Source organism: Metarhizium acridum (assembly GCF_019434415.1).
Source record: "Metarhizium acridum strain ARSEF 324 chromosome Unknown scaffold_574, whole genome shotgun sequence".
Classification (NCBI taxonomy): domain Eukaryota; kingdom Fungi; phylum Ascomycota; class Sordariomycetes; order Hypocreales; family Clavicipitaceae; genus Metarhizium; species Metarhizium acridum.
Window position 1 is genome coordinate 339,384 of NW_027094044.1, and position 21,224 is coordinate 360,607.

At 32.8% G+C, this 21,224-nt stretch overlaps 4 protein-coding genes across 5 annotated transcripts; 1 reads left to right on the forward strand and 3 right to left on the reverse strand.

Moving 5' to 3' along the window:
• Window positions 1–1,505: 1,505 nt before the first annotated feature.
• J3458_020552 (uncharacterized protein) lies at window positions 1,506–2,653 on the reverse strand (the record flags this gene model as incomplete). Its single annotated transcript, XM_007817844.2, has 2 exons — window positions 1,506–2,015; window positions 2,087–2,653. 2 exons carry the CDS (start codon window positions 2,651–2,653, stop codon window positions 1,506–1,508), a joined length of 1,077 nt encoding a protein of 358 aa, XP_007816035.2.
• Window positions 2,654–3,904: 1,251 nt separating this feature from the next.
• J3458_020553 (uncharacterized protein) lies at window positions 3,905–4,851 on the reverse strand (the record flags this gene model as incomplete). The annotated part of the gene is made up of 2 exons (XM_066122107.1): window positions 3,905–4,313; window positions 4,379–4,851. The coding sequence occupies 2 exons, from the start codon at window positions 4,849–4,851 to the stop codon at window positions 3,905–3,907; spliced, it is 882 nt and encodes a 293-aa protein (XP_065972733.1).
• A 22-nt stretch (window positions 4,852–4,873) lies between these two features.
• On the reverse strand, window positions 4,874–5,438 carry J3458_020554 (uncharacterized protein; the record flags this gene model as incomplete). The annotated part of the gene is made up of 3 exons (XM_007817845.2): window positions 4,874–4,946; window positions 5,012–5,088; window positions 5,142–5,438. The coding sequence occupies 3 exons, from the start codon at window positions 5,436–5,438 to the stop codon at window positions 4,874–4,876; spliced, it is 447 nt and encodes a 148-aa protein (XP_007816036.2).
• A 3,855-nt stretch (window positions 5,439–9,293) lies between these two features.
• On the forward strand, window positions 9,294–10,839 carry J3458_020555 (uncharacterized protein). Of its 2 annotated transcripts, XM_066122108.1 has the most exons (3): window positions 9,294–9,695; window positions 9,754–10,076; window positions 10,125–10,839. In XM_066122108.1, exons 1-3 carry the CDS (start codon window positions 9,323–9,325, stop codon window positions 10,578–10,580), a joined length of 1,152 nt encoding a protein of 383 aa, XP_065972734.1. In that variant the 5' UTR covers window positions 9,294–9,322; the 3' UTR covers window positions 10,581–10,839. The 2 variants fall into 2 exon arrangements, with proteins under 2 accessions (XP_065972734.1, XP_065972735.1); XM_066122109.1 differs by having other exon boundaries at window positions 9,294–10,076.
• Window positions 10,840–21,224: the final 10,385 nt, after the last annotated feature.

The following is a 21,224-nucleotide window of genomic DNA, read 5'->3' on the forward strand; positions in this document are numbered from 1 at the left end:
TGTTTTCTTGACCGCAAAGTGCCCCGGGTATAATCAACCGTAATCGTACTGGATGACCTTTTCGCCCCTCATAAAATCTCCTAGAAAGGCATTACTGCTATTGATCAAAGGAACCCCACAACCAATGTCAACTTGATATTGTAGTAGCTTAAGCGTAGACTTGCAGCGGCTGCAGCGGTGTTGGTTCACCCCAACGCGGCAAGTACGACTAGGATGATGTTATGGGAGCCAAAACGCCCTGTTATCTAGGTATTCGTGTCGCCTTTTTGGCCCGACCAAAAGCGTCACCATCTTCATCCCCGAACTCGTCAAACAATAGAGTGACAGCGTTTGCCTCGCAGACGTTCTCCGTAGGTGGATTCTTGCGTCTCGAGATAGCCCTAGAAAGTGACGTTTTGTAGCAGGGCAAATATTATCGACATATTCGTCAACGGATCCGGTGACAGTTACGAGGTTCGGTGGCGTCGTGTGAGCTTCTACTATGGAAAGGCCAGAGCCCTCGACGCCCTCGACAAGATGCCACTGGACGGCAGTTCTGTCCTTGTTAGATAGGACTGGAAAGAGCACAGAGTTGCGGTCCTTGAGAACAAAACCATCCATGTATGGCAAAAGGATATGGCAAAAGATAGTCGACTTGGGTTAAAACTTGCATCAGTGTAAGGGCAGCTCCACACCATGGAAGTCAGATGGTCGCGGTGGAATTGGGAATCCGGTAGCAACGGCAAGGTGCCGAACTGAGTAGTTCCAGCAAACCCTTTCCTTTGGTGCCCTCTTGGAATCTTTGGGTCCTTGAGCCCTGGCTAGGAAATGGGCATAGGATTGGAAGGACGGTCCAGGAGTAGGAAAGGAATTGAAGTTTTCACAATACACAATTGGGATGGGCTCCACGAGAATAAGTCGCGACGCTTGGGAGATAAGAGATAACCTGACGTCGTACGTGTGTAATAAGGGTCGAAATTCGACTCCTAATTAATGCGATCCTGAGCAGCCTTTCATCAATAATGCCTATGGAGAATGTTGTATCATGGAGAATTGTCATTGGATGAGAGGTCACATGGATGGGTCGGAATATCATGCCCAGATCTTGGAATTGGTCAATGAATTGCTGTCACACGGTTACACGAGGTATACGATCACGAGACCTAGGGCAGAAGGCTCTCGCCGACTTCTTTGCAAATAGAGCTCTTTCGTCATCTAGGCTTTGAGGAAACCCAAGGATCTTTAATAACAAATACTGTTCTAAATGAAGTGAGTCATTACTCCGAGCCCTCATATACTGAGCCCTTGTCACACTCGGTGACTTATAAAATATGTGGCATAGAAATGTCAGGAGAATCTAAGTGCGAGTGTAGAGTGTGGCTCTAACAAAGAAGTCTATTGATTAGTAGAATGGGATAATCTTCCTACTGTCCCTGCATTCAGATCATCTGGATCCAACAACCCTTGTGTACACATGGCTTCTCCTTTACACCCGTCTTTCCCATCCCCCGCTTGGACCTCGGCCGTCATATCAAGACTTTCCACTTCCAACCGGTAATAGATACCCTTGACGCCACAAGAGTCAATGCAGCAGCCAGCATAACTGATCCGCCCCAAACCTGAGCCGAGGCATAACTGCCCGTTCGATCAATGATTGCTCCCGCCGTAGGAGGGCCGGCTAGGGTGGAAAACGCACATAGTGTCTCGATCATGCCGAATCGGATCCCCATCTTTTGCGGATCCTGGGTCAGACTCGCCAGTGAAGGAACATAGGTGCTTTGATTGGCACTAACAGCTAGGCCATAAAAGACACTGAAGACGTACATGCTCGCCCGTGTAGTTATAGTCGTCCAAATAAACAGCATGACCCCCACAAACGCAGTGGCTATTATAAAAACATTAATAGGTCCAACATGCGTATTTGCCACGTATCCTATAATCGGTCGAACCGGCAGGCCGATGGAATTCGTAATCAGCAGCAAGCTTACGGATTCGATGGACGAAAACCCAATGACATCGCGCGCAAAGCTATTGATCTGTTTTGGTTCTCATTAGTTCAACTTCTCCCTGGAAGCCTGCGAGCATATAGACAAACGGTGATGCTCACATAAAAAAGTCCAAAGTACATGCCGTAAAAGTTCAGAAAAGCTGCAGCAGCAAATAATGCATAGGGGATCTCTTTAAATGCTGCCCACTCAACCCAGGGGCCTGTTTTCCGCCCCGGGATATACGGCTTCAGGAGCACGCAGGCTCCTACACAAAATACAAGCGCCGCAAGAGATCCGACTCGGGTAGCCCAGCTAAACCCTATCTGAGGAATCAGGTACTGCACTATCGCTGGGAAGACAACACCTCCCGCGGAGGTTCCCATAGCGGACATGGATAGCGCCAGTGATCTGCGTGTGCTAAAGTACGAGCTGGTTATGGCGACGGCGGGAGTAGAAATGACGCCAAGACCGATCCCCGTGCAAACCCCTTGGGCGAGCATGATTTGCCAATACTCATAACAAAAGCTAGTCATATAAGAGCCCAGTACAACAAAGAAGCAGCCCACGATGATAATCTCGTGAGCGTAGCCGGCATCGGCAATGCGGCCGGATGGGCCGCAGACAACAAATGCAAGAAATACCTGGACTGACCCAATCCAAGATACCTGTGATGACTCCAGGCCCATTGCGTCAACATAATACAGCTGGTATACTCCAAATGTAGCAGCGTAGCCCCAGGATACAGCATTAGCGAGGTTGGCAGCAAGCACCTGAGACCAGGCTCGCCATCCGCCATCAGAGGGTCAAAGTCGAAACTCGGGGCTGTAGTCGAGTGATGTTGCTCGTTGGCATGATGGTTGTGAGGAACATAGGCAGTGCGGGATGACGCATGGGAGGAGTATGAGGACAACGACGGTCTACTATTATCCGCGACAAATACGTCGTGAGTAACGTAGGGTTGCTTTTCGTCGTCGATGACTTTTGGTTGGTCCATAGTGTTGTAGCAACTTCATGGACACAGGCCGCAAGCAAACAGAGAAAGGAGTACCAGGAGAAATGGGTTATATTGGGCTTTTCAAGAGCCTTCTCGAGGCTCCTCTGTTACATCCAAATTGGTCATTCGCCATTCCGCATGTCTTGCTTAAATTTTTCTTTTACGAGCTTGCAAAGAGTGCGACGATAAGGAGCTCCTAGCTACTTGTCTCACCCAGAGGTCAAGTGGTATCAGATGGTTAAACTCTGCCGGTAATTCGTAACCACTCCACTAATTGACTCAGACGCTGCAACGAGAGGAATTTCCCCCGTTGAAATTTTTGTCGTGGTAATAGGCTACCTATGGCGTTGGACGTCATGTTCCCAGCCTTCGACTTTACATTCCAGAGACCATGTGCATTCCCAGTAGCTCTCCAGGTGTTTTAGGTGAAATTGAGGCGCGGCACGAGAACAAATCAAAATGATCATGCTGTCATGATTTCATTTGCTGCGGCGCTAGACATTCTGTGCGAGTATGCATCCTGAAACTCCGGTGTTTTTTCCTGTGGCCAGAACGTCGCGCCGTGGTGTTTGAGATGGCAGATATATGGCGCCGAGATATTCAACAATTGCTTCTTAAGTAATGACTTGCCACGGTTAGTTCCCGAGTGGAAGAGTTTGCGGATCATCCTCCCGCAGAGCTTTCAGACCCATGTGGTATTCAATTTTCGGAAACTAGCTAGTGCTATGGCAGGATGGTGCAAGCATGGACGGGTGTAAGCGACGCACGCAATTCAGCTTGCACTATTGGAGAACCTCGAACCAACATTTCAAGTTTGGTATGGATCTTCAGTTTCAATACTGGGAGCAGAGGCGTCAACTAAATTGCTATATCTGCAACTTCACTCCTTGGATGTCGTGAGTTGCTCCAACTTTAATAACCAAAATGGTAAAGTGTCCTGTGTCTATTCTTTGAAAGCAAAGGGACACCGTCCCGAAGCCATGGCAGCTACACGAACAACCTCCTGTATGTTCCTCGTCTCCTCCGCACCCAACCCCATTTTTGCTTTTGGCCCAATGTCCTCGAATAAAAACCCATCAGGCTTCATCTCTTGACCGCCATCGCCGGGCAACATGCCGCCGAATGCCCAAGTTGTCCATGCCGCAGGACGCCAGCGCGCCCATATAGTCGGTCGATTATACCACGGGTCTTTGACATAGTGAGTACTGTACATGCGACCTGTTATGGGATCGGGCTCCGTGACGTAGCGGCGGCTGGTTGGTCGAGGGGGCATGAAGAACCGCATCATTATTTGCCGCAACCATAGAAGGGTGAGGGTAAGTGCTGAGATTGCTGTGCTTGGCTCCGGAAAGCTATTGGTCACACGCAATCAGACAGCTGCATCATGGTTAACCAGGGGACGACGACACTGACTTACCCAAATGAGCAACGCATCTTGTCGCCCATCATAACAAGGCCCATTTGCCGCATCGAAGACCTCATGAACTTGGGAAATATGGATGTGAGGAGGTCGAGCTGCGCGTTTGCCAGTTGTCGACTAGGATGCGACGGTCGAAGTCGATCAATTTCATAATGTAGCGCCCATTGTTCTACTTGTCCCAAGAACTCAAGTCCGTCTTTCCAATTGTCTTTACCAAAAGCCTCGGTGTAGTTGATACCCATCATGTCGCCGACGATTTTCCAAAGAGTCCCCTGCGCTGCAATCTCAAGCATTGAAAGCTCTCTCCATTCGTATAATCTGATGAATCGTACAGGCTCGCTCATAGCCGCGTACAGTACGTATAGTAGATCCTGATTTTGGATCTTGCCCGACCTAATATAGGGGCCGTGAAGGTAATTCATTCGAGCAACTGCGCCGTGAAGCTGCGGCGAATCGGGGGGAAAGAGCATGAAAATAGAGGAATTCGCACCGTCACATGTACGTCTGAGGAAGACAAAAGAATCCATAACGCTTATAGGCAAAAATGAGCGCTGTATCTTCGAATCTGAGGCCGCGTTAGGGCCCAAGTTTTGCATAGGCGGTTTTGCGAATACGTCACTCCGGGCTTACCTCTTGGACACTTTGCTCTGTTTCGAAAGATTACCTGTTGCGGCTAAAAGTTTTGCAATGTTTTGAATGGCATAAGTCTAGAATTCTATAGTCAGAGACTCAACTATGCATGACTAGTGCATTGTCTTACCTTCATCTGCGCATATGTTAATGAGAGGCCAAAGAACAATGGGAACTCGTAGGTATAAGCATGTTCGATGATTGCTTGCGCTTCTGAACCAGTCATCCATGCCAAGGAGGCCCTATCGGGAAAGTTGAATCGGGATTTCATACAACGGAGGCTCCTGAACCGTAAAACGGAGCATGTCAAGACGTAAAGTATAAGAGTCATCAACAAGATTGCTTGCCTTGAAAGCTTGCCAAGTAGTGGCCGTAGTGTAGCGCAACTGCTTAAAAACTCGATAAACATAGTTCTCCGAAGAGTCATGATGGTATTTTTTTAAGGCTTGTTTGCTTCATGGCTGTTTCATTACTTTTGTCCCGTACAAGGTGTCAAGATCTATAGGCCCTTGGGGACGGAGCTTCGGTGACATTCTCAGTCATATGCATCGTTGGATTTCACAAAGCCTCGGCATAGCGAGTTGAAAGCATCGTAATAAAGTGGGGGGTCTTGTAAACTTCCCATCAAAGGTTCAAATAAAAACGAATGCGAAATATCTCTAATGTACATGGAAAATCAGTCGCCTCTGAGGAGACCAGGTAGATTCAACAGTAGGTTGACAGAATAGACGCGGATGATTGGCAGAGAGTCCTCGCAGCGATGCGAAAACGAATACGACAGGACCAGGAAATAGAGCGGGGGTAGGTCCAGGCGCGACTTTACCAGAATCACATGTTTTGCATCTCTATTTGTGCATATTGCGCTCTGATATCTGGCCATAGCCTAAGATTATTCTTTTTAAGGGGTTTATTGCAAGTTAACACGAGATATGCGCCTCCCTTGGGCGATTCAAAAATCTCCTTGAAGCCTCCTTTAACTCTCATAACTAAGTTAGATGTATAGTGACGCTGACTGCAGGTTTCATCATCAACAACTGAAAGTTGCCAATGTGCCAGGTCTTTACATGCTATAATCCTCAAGGAATCTACTATCTTTGGGTTGTTTGCCGCCATAAACAAGGATTCAGTACTATTCAGTAAAAAGCGTGAACCCTTTCTGATTAGTTGGAACCTCGCATGGCTCGTCAAGCCTATGTACTGTAACCCACCCACAGCCGATGGAATAAGCTGGTCCCATTCCAAAGCCTTATCCTTAGGCATGAGTGCCCGACACAGTCACGCGACAATTTAACCAGTTGTAGGGCCCGTGGGGCAATTCGCACCCCATGTAACCGCTGTGACCGTGTAATCGTGTAAAAATTTGGTACGTCGTAGGCACGGTATAAGTAATAATACGGTGCTAGATTTTAGTATAGTGTTAATGTAGTATTAATTAAGTGCTAATAAGGTTATAAAATAATAATTATTTAATTATTATTTAATATTAAAGGTTATAGCTTAATATTAATATAATATTATTAAGATAATTACCTTTTACTTTATATCTTTTAACCTTATAATATATTTTAATATTAATATAAAGTATTAAGGTATTTTATAAAATTAATTAAAAAGGTATATAAACCTATATTTACTTATATACTTATTTATATACCTACTTATATATAGAGCTATAAAAGTAGTATAGTTTTATAGTTTTATAATTTTTATAGTTTTTTATATAATAAATAATATTAAATCTAATAAAATACTTATATAATTATAACTTTTATAAATAAATAATATTAGTTTTATATTATAAGCTAGTATAAAAAAGTAAGTTCTTATATACTTTTATAAGCTTAGAACTTAAAAAACTATAAAATATAGTTTTTATAGTATAATATAGTATAATAAGTTTTTAAAAAATTATATAATCTAGTTCTTAAGCTTATAATAAGCTAAAAGACCCACTTTTTTTATATAAGCTAATTAATTATAATATTAATTAATTTATAGATTTATTATTATAATTTAAGTATTCTTTTAGATTTATTATTAAATATTTAAGCTCTTTTAAAAATTAAAAATATAGTTTTCTTATTAAAACTTAATGCTTTATTTATAGGTACTTTTATCTTATAATATATTATAACGTAATATAATATAATACTTTATAGTAAGAAATACAGAAATACAATACTTTTAAAGCTCTGCTAATAATATAGTTATTTTACGGCTATTATTAGATTTTTCAGGGATTTTATAACCTTACTTATATAGCTTAAATTATTATAAATTTATTAAAGAAACGTTATTTTATTAGTTAATATTAATAAAAATTTCTTAATAGGCTTATTATAACTATTATAATTAAAATTAAATTTTAAATTTTATAAATAATAAGTTATATAATATTTATATAAACTTCTTTTTATTTTATTTATATTATATGTATTATAACATATAAGATTAACTTAAAGTTTTATTTTTAAATATTTTATATTATTAATAAAAAACTTAATAAATATATTTAAATATATTAAAATTAAAGTATTAATAAGAAAACTATATTTTCATTTTTTAAAAAAGCTTAAATAATTAATAATAAATCTAATAAAATACTTAAATTATAATAATAAATACATAAAATAGCTAATATTATAGCCAATTAGCTTATATAAAAAAGTGGGTTCTTCTAGCTTTTAATAAGCTTAAAAACTAGATTATATAGTTTTCTAAAACTTATTATACTATATTATACTATATTATACTATAAAAATTATATTTTATAGTTTTTAAGTTTTAAGCTTATAATAGTATATAAGAACCCACTTTTTTTATTATAAGCTTATAGTTTGAAATTTATATCAGTTAGTTAGTAAAATTCTAAAGCGATAAGGAGGTAGTGAGCGTATAGTAATTGGGAGATTGAAAATACGAGAAAAAACTAGAAAACGAGAAAACGAGAGGGACGTGGACGACGCGAAGGAAAAGAATAGAGACAGGGGAGGGAAAGAGGAGGGAAGAGAGAAAAACGGAGTAGGACGGAAAGAGAGAAGAGAAAAAGACATCGGAAGGAAAAAAGGACGGGAGAGAAGGATACAAATATGGTAGTATAATTATTATAAGTAATATATTTTTAAAAATTTTAAATATTATAATAAAATAATTTATAAATATTTTTATAAAATATTTTCTTATATTATTATAAGATTATTAAAGTTAAAGAACTTATCTTATAATTATATATATTTATTACTTATACTTAAGAAAATATTTAAGAAATAAACTTTTATAAAAAATATAAAAATTTCAAATTTTAAATATTTAAAATTTAAATAAGTATATAAAAATATAAAAAATATTTAAAGTATTTTAACTTAAAATTATATTATATTTAGAGTATTAATAAGAAAACTACATTTTTATTTTTTAAAAAAGCTTAAATAATTAATAATAAATCTAATAAATTACTTAAATTATAATAATAAATACATAAATTAGCTAATATTATAACCAATTAGCTTATATAAAAAGTGGGTCCTACTAGCTTATTATAAGCTTAAAAACTAGATTATATAATTTTCTAAAAATACACTATACTATACTATACTATAAAAACTATATTTTATAGTTTTTAAAGTTCTAGGCTTATAAGAGCTTATAAGAACCCACTTTTTTATATTAGCTTATAGTATAAGATTTATACTATTTATTTATAAAACTTATGATCTTATAAATATTTTATTAGATTTAATATTATTTATTATATAAGAAACTATAAAAACTATAAAACTATAAAACTATACTACTTCTAATACTCTAATTATATTATAAGAAATAAATAATATATTTTATATTATATTAAAATATTACAATATCTTATATATAATAATATTAAAAATATTTTATATAATATATTTTATATAAATTAATATATATTTTTAAATCTCTTAAAAAATAAATAAAATAATTGATATTAAATATAATAAAATATATAAAAATATAATTTATATATAAAAAAATTACTTAAAAATTACTTTATCATATATATAATTTTCATATTATATTATATTTTATTTTATTTATTATTAATAATATTAATATTTTAAAGACTAAAAAAGTATTTTAAAGTTTTATAGCTGTCCTAGAATTTTATGGTCAACTAAGTGGCTAGCCCACTTAGTTGTCAACGGGTAGTTTCAAGCCACAAAGACCACGAAAACACCAAATCACGTGATTGCTTCCAATTTACCTTGGCCGGAATCCACCCGATCTCCTTGGACTCTACATCCATCAACACGCGCTAATACTTTCCCGCTCGACACGATGGCATCTGCACATCACCGCCATCAGTCATCTCTCGAGGGAATCATCGATTTCTCATCTAGTCCTCCTAGGGAAGATCACGATCGAACTCTGGCAATAGAAAAGTTTTACCATATTATCGAACACTACGAGAACAACCCATCTACATTCTCCAGCGGCCAATATAGCCGTCCGAAATTACTTCGCCTGACTTACGAATATGCGACCTCAGAAAAATCTAAGAATAATGTTCTCGAGGCCTTCTTCCAAGCCGTTGGCTTGTCAATAAATCAACTCAATGATATTGATTTCTTGAATGAAGAGACAGAGAATGGCCTGCTAGAGAAGCTAATTGGGTTCGCTGATTACTTGTTTGATAACTTCTTTTTGCCACGTGAGACTTATGCGGCCCTTTCGTAGTAAAACTAAAACAACTATTAACCCCATTTTAGTAAAGGCATCTACGAAAAAGACTTCGCAACCCTCTCCGGCATATCATTCTGCCACTGAGAGCATCCGAGCTGGAGGCCAGACTTTTGTCGGCACAACAGGACGACTAAAGACCCTTCATGGCGATTGTCTCCAACGTGACCGCCATCGCTGCGTTATATCGCGTACGTTCGACTTAGACCAAGCCATCGAGCGCTCAAAGAACCCTGGGGACAGCTTCAGAGACGATGATGGACAAGCACTTGCAGGTGAATCATTTAACTGCCTAGAAGTTGCACATATTCTGCCACATTCTTTGGTGAAGATAGATTCAGATTTGAAACTAGTACGTTTCCCGTTATTTTATAAGGTTTCACGTTACTTATTTTCACAGGATAAATCTCGCGAAGCAGCATTAAAGATCCTTAACATGTTAAATAATGGTATAACTCATCTTATTCGTGGCCCCGAGATTGATGGGCCACGTAACGCTTTAACACTCACGTATGATTTACACTTATTATTTAGCGGCTTCCAAATATACTTTGAACCCACGGGCGTTAAACCAAATACTTACCAAATTAACACGTTCCTTTCTCCACTCATACTAAATAATCTTCTTCCCGTCACTCGCACGCTTTTCCTTACGGAAGCGCGGGTTATTGAACCACCGTCGCCTCGCCTCCTTGCTGTTCATCGTGCCATTGCACATATTCTTCATCTTTCCGCAGCGGGACTTTACATTGATAAAATACTACAACATATGGAAGAGCAGACCGTACGAGTTGATGGATCAACCCAACTCGGCCGATTGGTGCAGCTGAGGATTGATAACTGGACGGCTGTATAGGGGCTTAAGTATCCGCTGCTTTGGTCTATGATATAGATTAAGGTAAAATAGAGCGTGAAAAGGATTACGTCTATTAATCGTTTGTTGGAATTGGTGTAGCGCCTGGATCTTAGCTGGTCTGAGAGCTTTATGAGGCAAAGCGGGATTAAATTAATTGCCGAGTAGAGTTTATGAAACATGGGCAAGCAACAGTAGTGGGCCACTACGAGACCTTGGTACCGTGTAAAAAATCTAGTACAGTCACTGGACAAAAGTCTCGATAATGACCCATTTTTACACCAAAACTTATACTTTTTAAGTATAAATAAATTAAGATTTTTATATGTAAGTAAATTAATAAAAATCTAAACTTAATAGATAATTGATTAAAATTTATTATTATTATTTTTTAATTAATTTTCCTATTTTTTTAAGTATAGATTTTTAAGCTTAAAAAACAGAAAAACTAAAGATTTTAATTATAGTGGGTTATAGTGGATATTATAGGGGATTTAGAGACTAAAAAAATCTACTTATATATTTAACCTTTAATTATAAGAGAAGTACTTTATTTATAATTATGAAAATTATATATTATTATAATTATTATAAGAATTTAATATAATTTTAATTTTTATAAATTTTTATTAAAGGGTTAAGTAATAATTTATTAATAAAAGTAGTAAGTTTAGGTGTAAAATCGCTAATTATCGTGACTTTTGTCTACCCACTGTATAGTGCCCAGAGCATTAACTGTAGTGTAGTTTTATAGTTTTGTAGTTTTTGTAGTTTTAAATATAAAAAATTATATTAAATCTAATAAAATACTTATAAGATTATAAGTTTTACGAATAAATAGTATAAATCTTCTACTATAAGCTTACATAAAAAAGTGGGTCCTTATAAGCTCTTATAAGCCTAGAACTATAAAAACTATAAAATGTAGTTTTTATAGTGTAGTATAGTATAGTGTGTTTTTAGAAAATTACATAATCTAGTTTTTAAGCTTATAATAAGCTGGAAGGACCCACTTTTTTATGTGAGCTAATTAGTTATAGTATTAGCTAATTTATGTATTTATTATTATAATTCAAGTATTTTATTAGATTTATTATTAATTATTTAAGCTTTTTTGAAAATTGAAAATGTAGTTTTCTTGTTAATGCTCTGATATTAGTGCCGGCACTATAAAAGCCTATAGCACGGTGCCATAATTTTACACGGTAGAGGCATGGTGCCGGCTAGGTGCTGGTAATATGCTGGCACGGTGCCGTAAGGTGCTATAAGGTGTTAAAAGCCGCTACACACACTAAAAAAAATGCACCTTACACTACATATTACCAATTTACATAATATTAATTAACAGCTTTTTATAGAGCTTTTTTTCATATAATATAAAAAGGGATTTATAGGGATTAAATTTATAACCTTAATTATAGAGTATTAATTACGCTAGCATTATATATAACTACTACGGTAATTACGATTAACTGACTAAGGTGCTTGTAATATATCATATGAAAGGTATTAGCTCTAAATTTCGGGCACCTTCTAGCACCTTTTAGCACCTTTTGGCACCTTAGCACCCCCCAGCACCTTTATTACGGTGCCGGCACGGTGCCCGCACCGCTATAGGTCCCTATAGAGCCCCACCACTGAAGCTTAACTTAACTGTAGCTTCCCGCTTTACCTCTTTAATTTACTATATAATAAAAGCATCTTTAAGCATTTAATTAATTTAGTTAAAGATAAAATGCTCTTTAGTAATTATTAATTAATGAACATAAAAACGCTACTAGTAATAACAGCTATAGCTAGTAATAGCACCTATTAGAGCATTAAAAGTAGTGTAGTTTTATAGTTTTTAGTAAAATTTAATATAGTGTAATATAGTATAATTTTATTATACTATATTATATTTTAAAAATGAATGTAATATATAATATTAATTAATTTATAAGCTATTATTAGCTAATATAATTAATAAGCTAAAATAAAGTTAAATTTACTTACTAATATTAATATTAATAAGTAAAGATTAATTAGCTTAAATAAGCTAAAAATAGAGATTAAAAAACTAATAAAAATAAAATAAAAATAAAATAAAAGGGAATTATAAGGGATTTATATTAAGTAAGTAAGTATTATTTTATATTATTATTATAAGTAAAATATATTAAATATAATAAATTCAAGAATTTCTATTATTTGTATATAAATATTATATAAAATAATAATATTTATAATATTACCTTATAACTTAAATATAAAATATTAAATATTAAGTTATAAGAAGTATATTAAAGTTATAAATAATATATTCAAATACCTTAAAAATTTTTATATAAAATAATATTTTATACTTTCTTTTTATATATATTATTTCTTATATTATAATAGATTTTATATTTCTTACTTAACTTTTTTATTTTTAAATTTTATTATAAAAAAAGTTTTATTAAAAAAAAGCTTATATAAGTATATTATATATTAAAATAAAGTTAAAAATTACGTGATTTTAAATCTTATAAAATTAGCTTTATAATACTATTAATAAGTAAGTTATTAAGCTTTAAATCTCTTATTTTAAAAAAGTAAATCTTAATTTTTAGCTAAGATTTAACCTATTATAACTCACTTAATTTATAAGCTATATATATAAAAATTAATGTTTTATAAAGAGTTAAATTAGCTTTATTTAAGGATTTTAATTATAATCTTATAAGCTTTATTATTAATATTATATTTATAATTAAAATTTCCCTTTATAATTATATATTATATTATAAATATAATTATAGTATAATTAAATTATATTAAAACTATAAAAACTATACTATATTATAAACTACACTAAAAAGTATATATAGTGTAGTTTTTTTATTAATGCTCTAGCACTTATAGACTATAGTAAAGGCGGCCCCTAGTAAGGTCCCTAAAGAGCCTATAGAGCAGAGCTCTAATAAGTGTATTTTTGAAATTTAGTGGTAATTACTATATAAATAATAGTTACTTTCTAAGCTAGAGTAATAAAATCTTAATTAAAAGTTAATAGTGTTTTTATATAGCTTTTATAGTATTTTACTTTTAGTTTTACTTTTAATATATTTATTAGTTTTCTTTAAAGGTATAATAATAGCTTTAAATTTAATAAAGCTATACTCTTATAATTTATTTAAATAATTTATTAATATAGTTACTTTTATTAGCTTAATACTTTATAATAAAGTTAAAGAAAAATAAGAATATATACTAATAAGTCTTTTAATTATTTAATTTAAATTATTATTAAGTTAAGTTCTCTAACCTTTTAAATAACACTAGAACCTAACTAAAAGCTTACGTAATTTTACGTAGCATTTTTATATATTTAAATATATCTTAATACTATATTTTTTATAAGAATAAACCTAGAATATAAAACGATTAAATAGGGAATTAGAAAAGAACTTTATTTTTAAGTCTTTTATTAATATAAGATTAAAACTTATTTAAACTACTTAATATTTAAATTTATTCTTTTATACTTATATATTAAGAGTTTTAACTTTAATTTATACTTACTTTTTACGTAATTATAATTATATAATTTAAATTAAAATTAATAGAAATTTATATTTTATATTAAAATATAAGCGAATTTAATTTAATCTTTCTTTATAAATAACTTTATATATATATTATAATTATTTCTCTCTTTTAATATAATTCTTTTTAATTATTATAGGCTTAAGCTAGTAGCTTAAGCCTAGAGTATTAATAAGAAAACTATATTTTCTAGTTTTTATAGTATAGTATAAATTAAATTAAAGCATTAATAAGAAAACTACATTTTTAATTTTCAAAAAAGCTTAAATAATTAATAATAAATCTAATAAAATACTTGAATTATAATAATAAATACATAAATTAGCTAATATTATAACTAATTAGCTTATATTAAAAAGTGGGTTCTTTTAGCTTATTATAAGCTTAAAAACTAGATTATATAGTTTTCTAAAAATATATTATACTATATTATACTATAAAAACTATAAAATGTAGTTTTTTAAGTTTTAAGCTTATAATACTATATAAGAACCTACTAATTCTAATATTAGCTTATAATATAGAATTTATACTAGTTATTCGTAAAACTAATAATTCTATAAGTATTTTATTAGATTTAATATAATTTTTTATATTTAAAACTATAAAAAGTATAAAACTATAAAACTATACTATAGTTAATACTCTAAGTATAATATAGTAAGTTTTTAGAAAATTATATAATTTAATTTTTAAGCTTATAATAAGCTAAAAGAACCTACTTTTTAATATAAGCTAATTAGTTATAATATTAGCTAATTTATATATTTATTATTATAGTTTAAGTATTTTATTAGATTTATTATTAAATATTTAAGCTTTTTAAAAAATTAAAAATATAGTTTTCTTATTATTGCTTTAATTATAGCTAGTATTATAATTAGTATTATAACTTATATTATAAGGGATAATAAAGTATTATCTATTATATTATAAGAAGTTATAAGGTATTATATAATTAAAATATAATTTAAAATAACGTTATAAAGCTAATTAAATAAAGCTAAATATACGGAAAATTAAATATTTAATACTTCTAATATTCTAATTACTAGGGTATTAATAGAAAAACTATACTATATATAGTTTTTTAATATAGTTTATAATATAGTATAGTTTTATAGTTTTTAATATAATTTAATTATATTATAATTACATTTATAATATAATATATAATTATAAAAGAAAATTTTAATTATAAATATAACGTTAATTATAAGACTTATAAGATTATAATTAATATACTTAAATAAAGCTAACTTAACTCTTTATAATACATTAATTTTTATACGTTTAACTTATAAATTAAGTGAGTTATAATAAGTTAAACTTTAATTAAAAAATTAAGATTTACTTATTTAAAATAAGAGTTTAAAGCTAAATAACTTACGAATTAATAACGTTATAAAGCTAACTTTATAAGATTTAAAATTACGTGATTTGTAGCTTTATTTTAATATATAATATACTTATATAAGCTTTTTTTTAATAAAACTTTTTTTATTATAAAATTTAAAAATAAAAAAGTTAAGTAAGAAATATAAAATCTATAATAATATAAGAAATAATATATATAAAAAGAAAGTATAAAATATTTTTTTATATAAGAAATTTTAAGGTATTTAAATATATTATTTATAACTTTAATATATTTCTTATAACTTTAATATTTAATATTTTATATTTAAGTTATAAGGTAATATTATAAATATTATTATTTTATATAGTATTTATATATAAATAATAGAAATTCTTAAATTTATTATATTTAATATATTTTACTTATAATAATAATATAAAATAATACTTACTTACTTAATATAATTCCCTTATAATTTCCTTTTATTTTATTTTTATTAGTTTTTAAATCCCTATTTTTAACTTATTTCAGCTAATTAATCTTTACTTATTAATTCTAATATTAGTAAGTAAATTTAGCTTTATTTTAGCTTATAAATTATATTAACTAATAATAGCTTATAAATTAATTAATATTATATATTACATTAATTTTTAAAATATAATATAGTATAATAAAATTATATTATATTATATTACATTAAATTTTACTAAAAACTATAAAACTATACTACTTTTAATGGTCTACTAATTCAATATAAAGGTAGAATTCCCGTTTAAATCGTTTAAAAGAATAAGCTTAAATATACTCTTTTATCTATCTTTTATTATATACCTTACCTTAGCTAGCTCTTTAATAATAAATATTAATAAGAAGGCTTTATATAAAAAAAACACTTAAAAATAATCTTATTAATATTATTTTTAAAAAGCTTTAAATAATTAAGGTAATTATAAAAACTTATAATAAAACCATTAAAAATATAAATAAAAAAGAAAAGAAGAAGAGAAAACTAAAAAAAATTATTATAAAGCTAATAAAGCTCTATTAGAAGCTTTTATAGCTACCTTAGTCTTTTTAAGCTTTTTAGCTGTAGTAGCTATAGGCAGAGTATTAGAAGTAGTATAGTTTTATAGTTTTATAGTTTTTATAGTTTCTAATATAATAAATATATTAAATCTAATAAAATACTTATAAGATTATAAGTTTTACGAATAAATAGTATAAATTCTATACTATAAGCTAATATAAAGAAAGTAGGTTCTTATAAGCTCTTATAAGCTTAGAACTTTAAAAACTATAAAATGTAGTTTTTATAGTATAATATAGTATAATATATTTTTAGAAAATTATATAATCTAGTTTTTAAGCTTATAATAAGCTAAAAGGATCCACTTTTTTACATAAGCTAATTAGTTATAATATTAGCTAATTTATATATTTATTATTATAATTTAAGTATTTTATTAGATTTATTATTAATTATTTAAGCTTTTTTAAAAATTAAAAATATAGTTTTCTTGTTAATACTCTAGCTATAGGGTTATTTTTAAGTGCCTCTTTTCCTTTATATAGGGCCTCTTTATTAATAGTAGTAGTAGTATTTTTACCCTCTAAGCCTTATTAATATTAATTGTAAAATATTATAATAGGTAACTTACTTATATTAGGTATTTTAATTATTATATAGGTTAAGAAGTTTATAAGGTAATTAAGTTACTTTTACTTTATAAGGACTTATATTAATAGGCTTTTTTTGAAGTTTATTAAACTACTATAACTAATATTAGTAAGTATTTTAAGAAGCTTTATAGTAGTAAGAACTTATATATTATTACTTATAATATAGCTTTTAATATTAAAAGAGAGTAATAATAAGAAGAGAGAGAGAGAATTAACTTATAAATTATTAAAACTTTATTAATATATATTATACGTTTATATTTAACTTTATAGTATAAGTTATTAATATAAAATATATTTTACTTCACGTAATTAATAGTTAAAGTTATTTATAATAGCTTTTATTAGTACGTATTATAATAAATTATTAATTAGCTAATATATTTCACGTATTATAATACGTTTATAGTATATTATATAATTAATTCTAGGTCTCTAACCTAGGTATAGCTAAATATAGTGTTACTAGATAGTAGATACCCTTTATTTAGCCTGTTTTTTTATTTTTAAATAAGTTAATAACGCTAATTAAAAATAAATATTATAAGCTAATTTATAAAGTTAATAGGTCAAGTTCTTTTTTTTTTAGGATAAATAATATTTTATTAAGTTAAGTTCTCTAACCTTTAAAATAACACTAGAACCTAGTAAAAGCTTACGTAACCTTACGTAATATTTTTATATATTTAAATACATTTTAATACCGCTATTTTTTAATATTATATATTTATAAGCTAATTTATTCTTGTTATAAAGGGTTACTTAATTTAATATTAATATTATTAAATTTTTTAAAGCTTTAAAATTATCTCGAAATTCTATAGTTAAATAAGTAGCTAGCCTACTTAGTTATTAACGGGTAGGTATAAAAGTGTAATTTAATCTTAAAAGAAGAGTATTCTACGTAGAATATTTACGATAGACTACGTCCTAGTAAGCTAATAGCATATAAACAAACAGACTCCAAACGCATGCTCGGCAGGATACTAAAAATGCTCCTGTTACGACCCAGTCACAGGCTGCAGCGTAGGCCGCAGGATGGGCCGGTTGCATGAGCCACCCAGTGGCTCAGGGCACAGCGGGTGACGGATTAATGGTCGGGACGGGCCGCCAATGAGGAAGAGTTCACTGACTGTTCAGTGAACTCTAGACGAACCAGTAGCACGCATGTAACCATAGTTCACCAGGACTTCAGTGAACAATGGGTGAACACCGTAGTATATAGGGACCCCCAAATTCGCTTCATAGATAGACTCTAGCTCCTTAGCTTTCAACACACAGATCATTACATTGACTAAGCTTCGCTTACAACTCTTTGACTCTGATCACTTGGTTACGGTCTACGACCTATTACCAACGTAACACCCAACTGCTCAGATTGACTGCCCTAGTGGCTCTGCCAACATAAACTACGACCTAGTTTATCCCTTGGGAACCTAGCGTTACACGTCGAAGACTCCTATTGGACCTTCCGTGCAACAGTCGTTACACGTTGAAAGCTCTTGTTCAGACTACTACTGCGTCACTCTGAGCAATATCTGATAACTGTCAAACATGGCACCACGCGAGGCTACTACCGCATCTGGATCGAACGAAACTCGGGAGGGGCCACCAACCATCTCTGCTCACGAGATGCTCGCTGAGATCATACGCCTCCGCGAACGGGTTCAACAGATGGAAGAAGAACGACAGGAACAAGCCACGGCTGCTGCCACAATTAAAAAGGACTTGGGAGAAATCCTCAGACCCAGGGCGCCGGGACCGTACGACGGATCCCCGGGTGCACTTCAAGGATTCCTCACTCAACTCAGGGCTTACCACCGACAATTCCCAAACAAAATGGAAGAATCCTCTGCCAAGGTACTTCACGCAGGAGGATGTATGACGGGAATAGCACTAGCATGGTTTGAACCCATCATGAGGGACTACCTTAACAAGGAAAAAGACGACCGCGAAAACGAAACCAACACCATTTTCGAAAGTTACGATGAGTTCGAAAAAGCCATCAAGAAAGCCTTTGGAACAGTTGATGAAGCTAGAGCTGCCGAGTACCATATCGACGGACTCAAGCAGAAAGGATCGGCATCCGATTATGCCGCTCGCTTCAGACAACTCGCATCTCAGCTTGACTGGGAGGACGAACCTCTTATGTCAGCATTCTATAAGGGACTCAAGGAAGAAGTTAAAGATGAACTCTATAGAGAGAACAGGCCAGACAATTTATCGGACTACATCGCTATGACGGTACGGATCGACGACAGACAGTATCAGCGACGCATACAGAAAAAACAGGGTAAAGGAACCTGGAACCCTACTAAAGGAAAGAGTTACCAAGCCAATCAACGCAGGAAGCGGGACGAACCTATTGCCTATGGTCACACTCTTAATCCTGGACGAATGGAGCTTGACGCTACCAAAAAAGATGACAAAAAGGAAAAGAAGTGTTATAATTGCGGAAAACCAGGACATTTCGCCAACAAATGCAAGAAACCCAAGAAAGAATGGAAGCCAGTACCAGAAGGAGGTAAGAAACAGCTCAATGCTACTAACCAACAGAAGATCGAAATCTACGAACCAGAGGTAGAGCACAAAAACCTAAGCTGGACCTTCTGCTACGATAACAACTGCTATACCCACCTCAGTAGCAAACAAGGAACCGGATGGTTTCCGAAAGAACCCAAGAAGCCGAAGAAAACGCAAAGACAGATAAACCGGGCATTGGGAATCACGACACCACCACCACGAAAACCAGGACACGAAAAGCTACAAAGGATACCAACGCCGGAGCTTGAGGAAATACGCGCAGGAATTCAAGCAGCGCGACAAGCGGTACAAGAAGACCTGGACGAACAATCAGTGGAAAAAAGAACCCTTGCGATGACAGGACGAAAGGAGATTTTCGAACCAAAATCGCCAGAATATTTGAACGAAGACTCGCACCAAGAAATCCTCGATTGGGTGCGACAACAAGCAGAAGCAAGGAAGATTCGAAGGGAACAACAATATAGGGAGGAACAGGACGCACAAATCCTCACCACCCTCGATGAACCAGAAGATAGAGTAAAGGAAATGAGCGTCGACGACAACTGCGCAATCCTAGATACTCCAGAAGCGTCCGAAGACGAACAAAGCGAGGAAGAAACGCCTGCAAGGCTAACAGCCACACAAGAACAAGCTGTACAACGATATTTTCCCGCACCAACAGGAAAACATTTCGCAATCCCTATCATTGCGGTAGACACCACCACAATGTTAAGAAACCCGACACTATGGTACCCAGAAGGGGACGACCCCAGACTCTCACCAAGACATAAGGACCATACACGATTAGCATGGGCATCATGCACATTTATGATGTGTCAGGCACATTTTACAACCAAGGCACGACTGGATGCATTCCCGATCCGAATGAGAGGATATCCGATCAAAGCACCATACTTCCGATGGGAACTCCTAGAATGGAGAGTGAAGATAATCAACGATGACCAAACTATGATCTTGGAACCCGATTCAAACACACCCATCAAATGCCGAGCTCATACAGACCCTACGGATGTATGTGAATCAGACACATGCCAACTGCACGTGTATACGAAGAACAAACAATGGCATCAGTATGTGTATGAGGGAAAAATCCCAACACACAGAAGAGAGTTGTTACTCAAGTCACCTCGATGTGAAACGAAAGACCACATGGTATGCCCACTACCCAATTGTTCAGAACATATGGTAGATAAGGCCAGGGAATGGCACAAGTGGCAATGTGGCACACCAGCAGCATACAAACGGGCACAACGAGCATTAGACATACTCGAACACAAAGACCCCAGGGGAATCACAGAATCAACATACCACAATGAGCAAAGGCTGGATAAGTGGTACAACGAACAGAAGTTCAACCCCAGATGCAACAAGAAATATGCGGTAAACTGCGACAACCCAAGATGCGAGAAGCATGGAGAAATGAAAGATCAAATTTACAACCGCCTATGTCAAATGTTTAACGATGGGTTTTGCTTTAAACACCCACAGAA

Excerpts from the sequence above, each read along its gene's own strand:
- J3458_020555 (XM_066122108.1), top strand. The coding sequence starts at position 9,323 with ATGGCATCTGCACATCACCGCCATCAGTCATCTCTCGAGGGAATCATC. Across the intron at positions 9,696-9,753 it reads TGATAACTTCTTTTTGCCAC|TAAAGGCATCTACGAAAAAG; the intron begins GTGAGACTTATG and ends ACCCCATTTTAG. Across the intron at positions 10,077-10,124 it reads TAGATTCAGATTTGAAACTA|GATAAATCTCGCGAAGCAGC; the intron begins GTACGTTTCCCG and ends TTATTTTCACAG.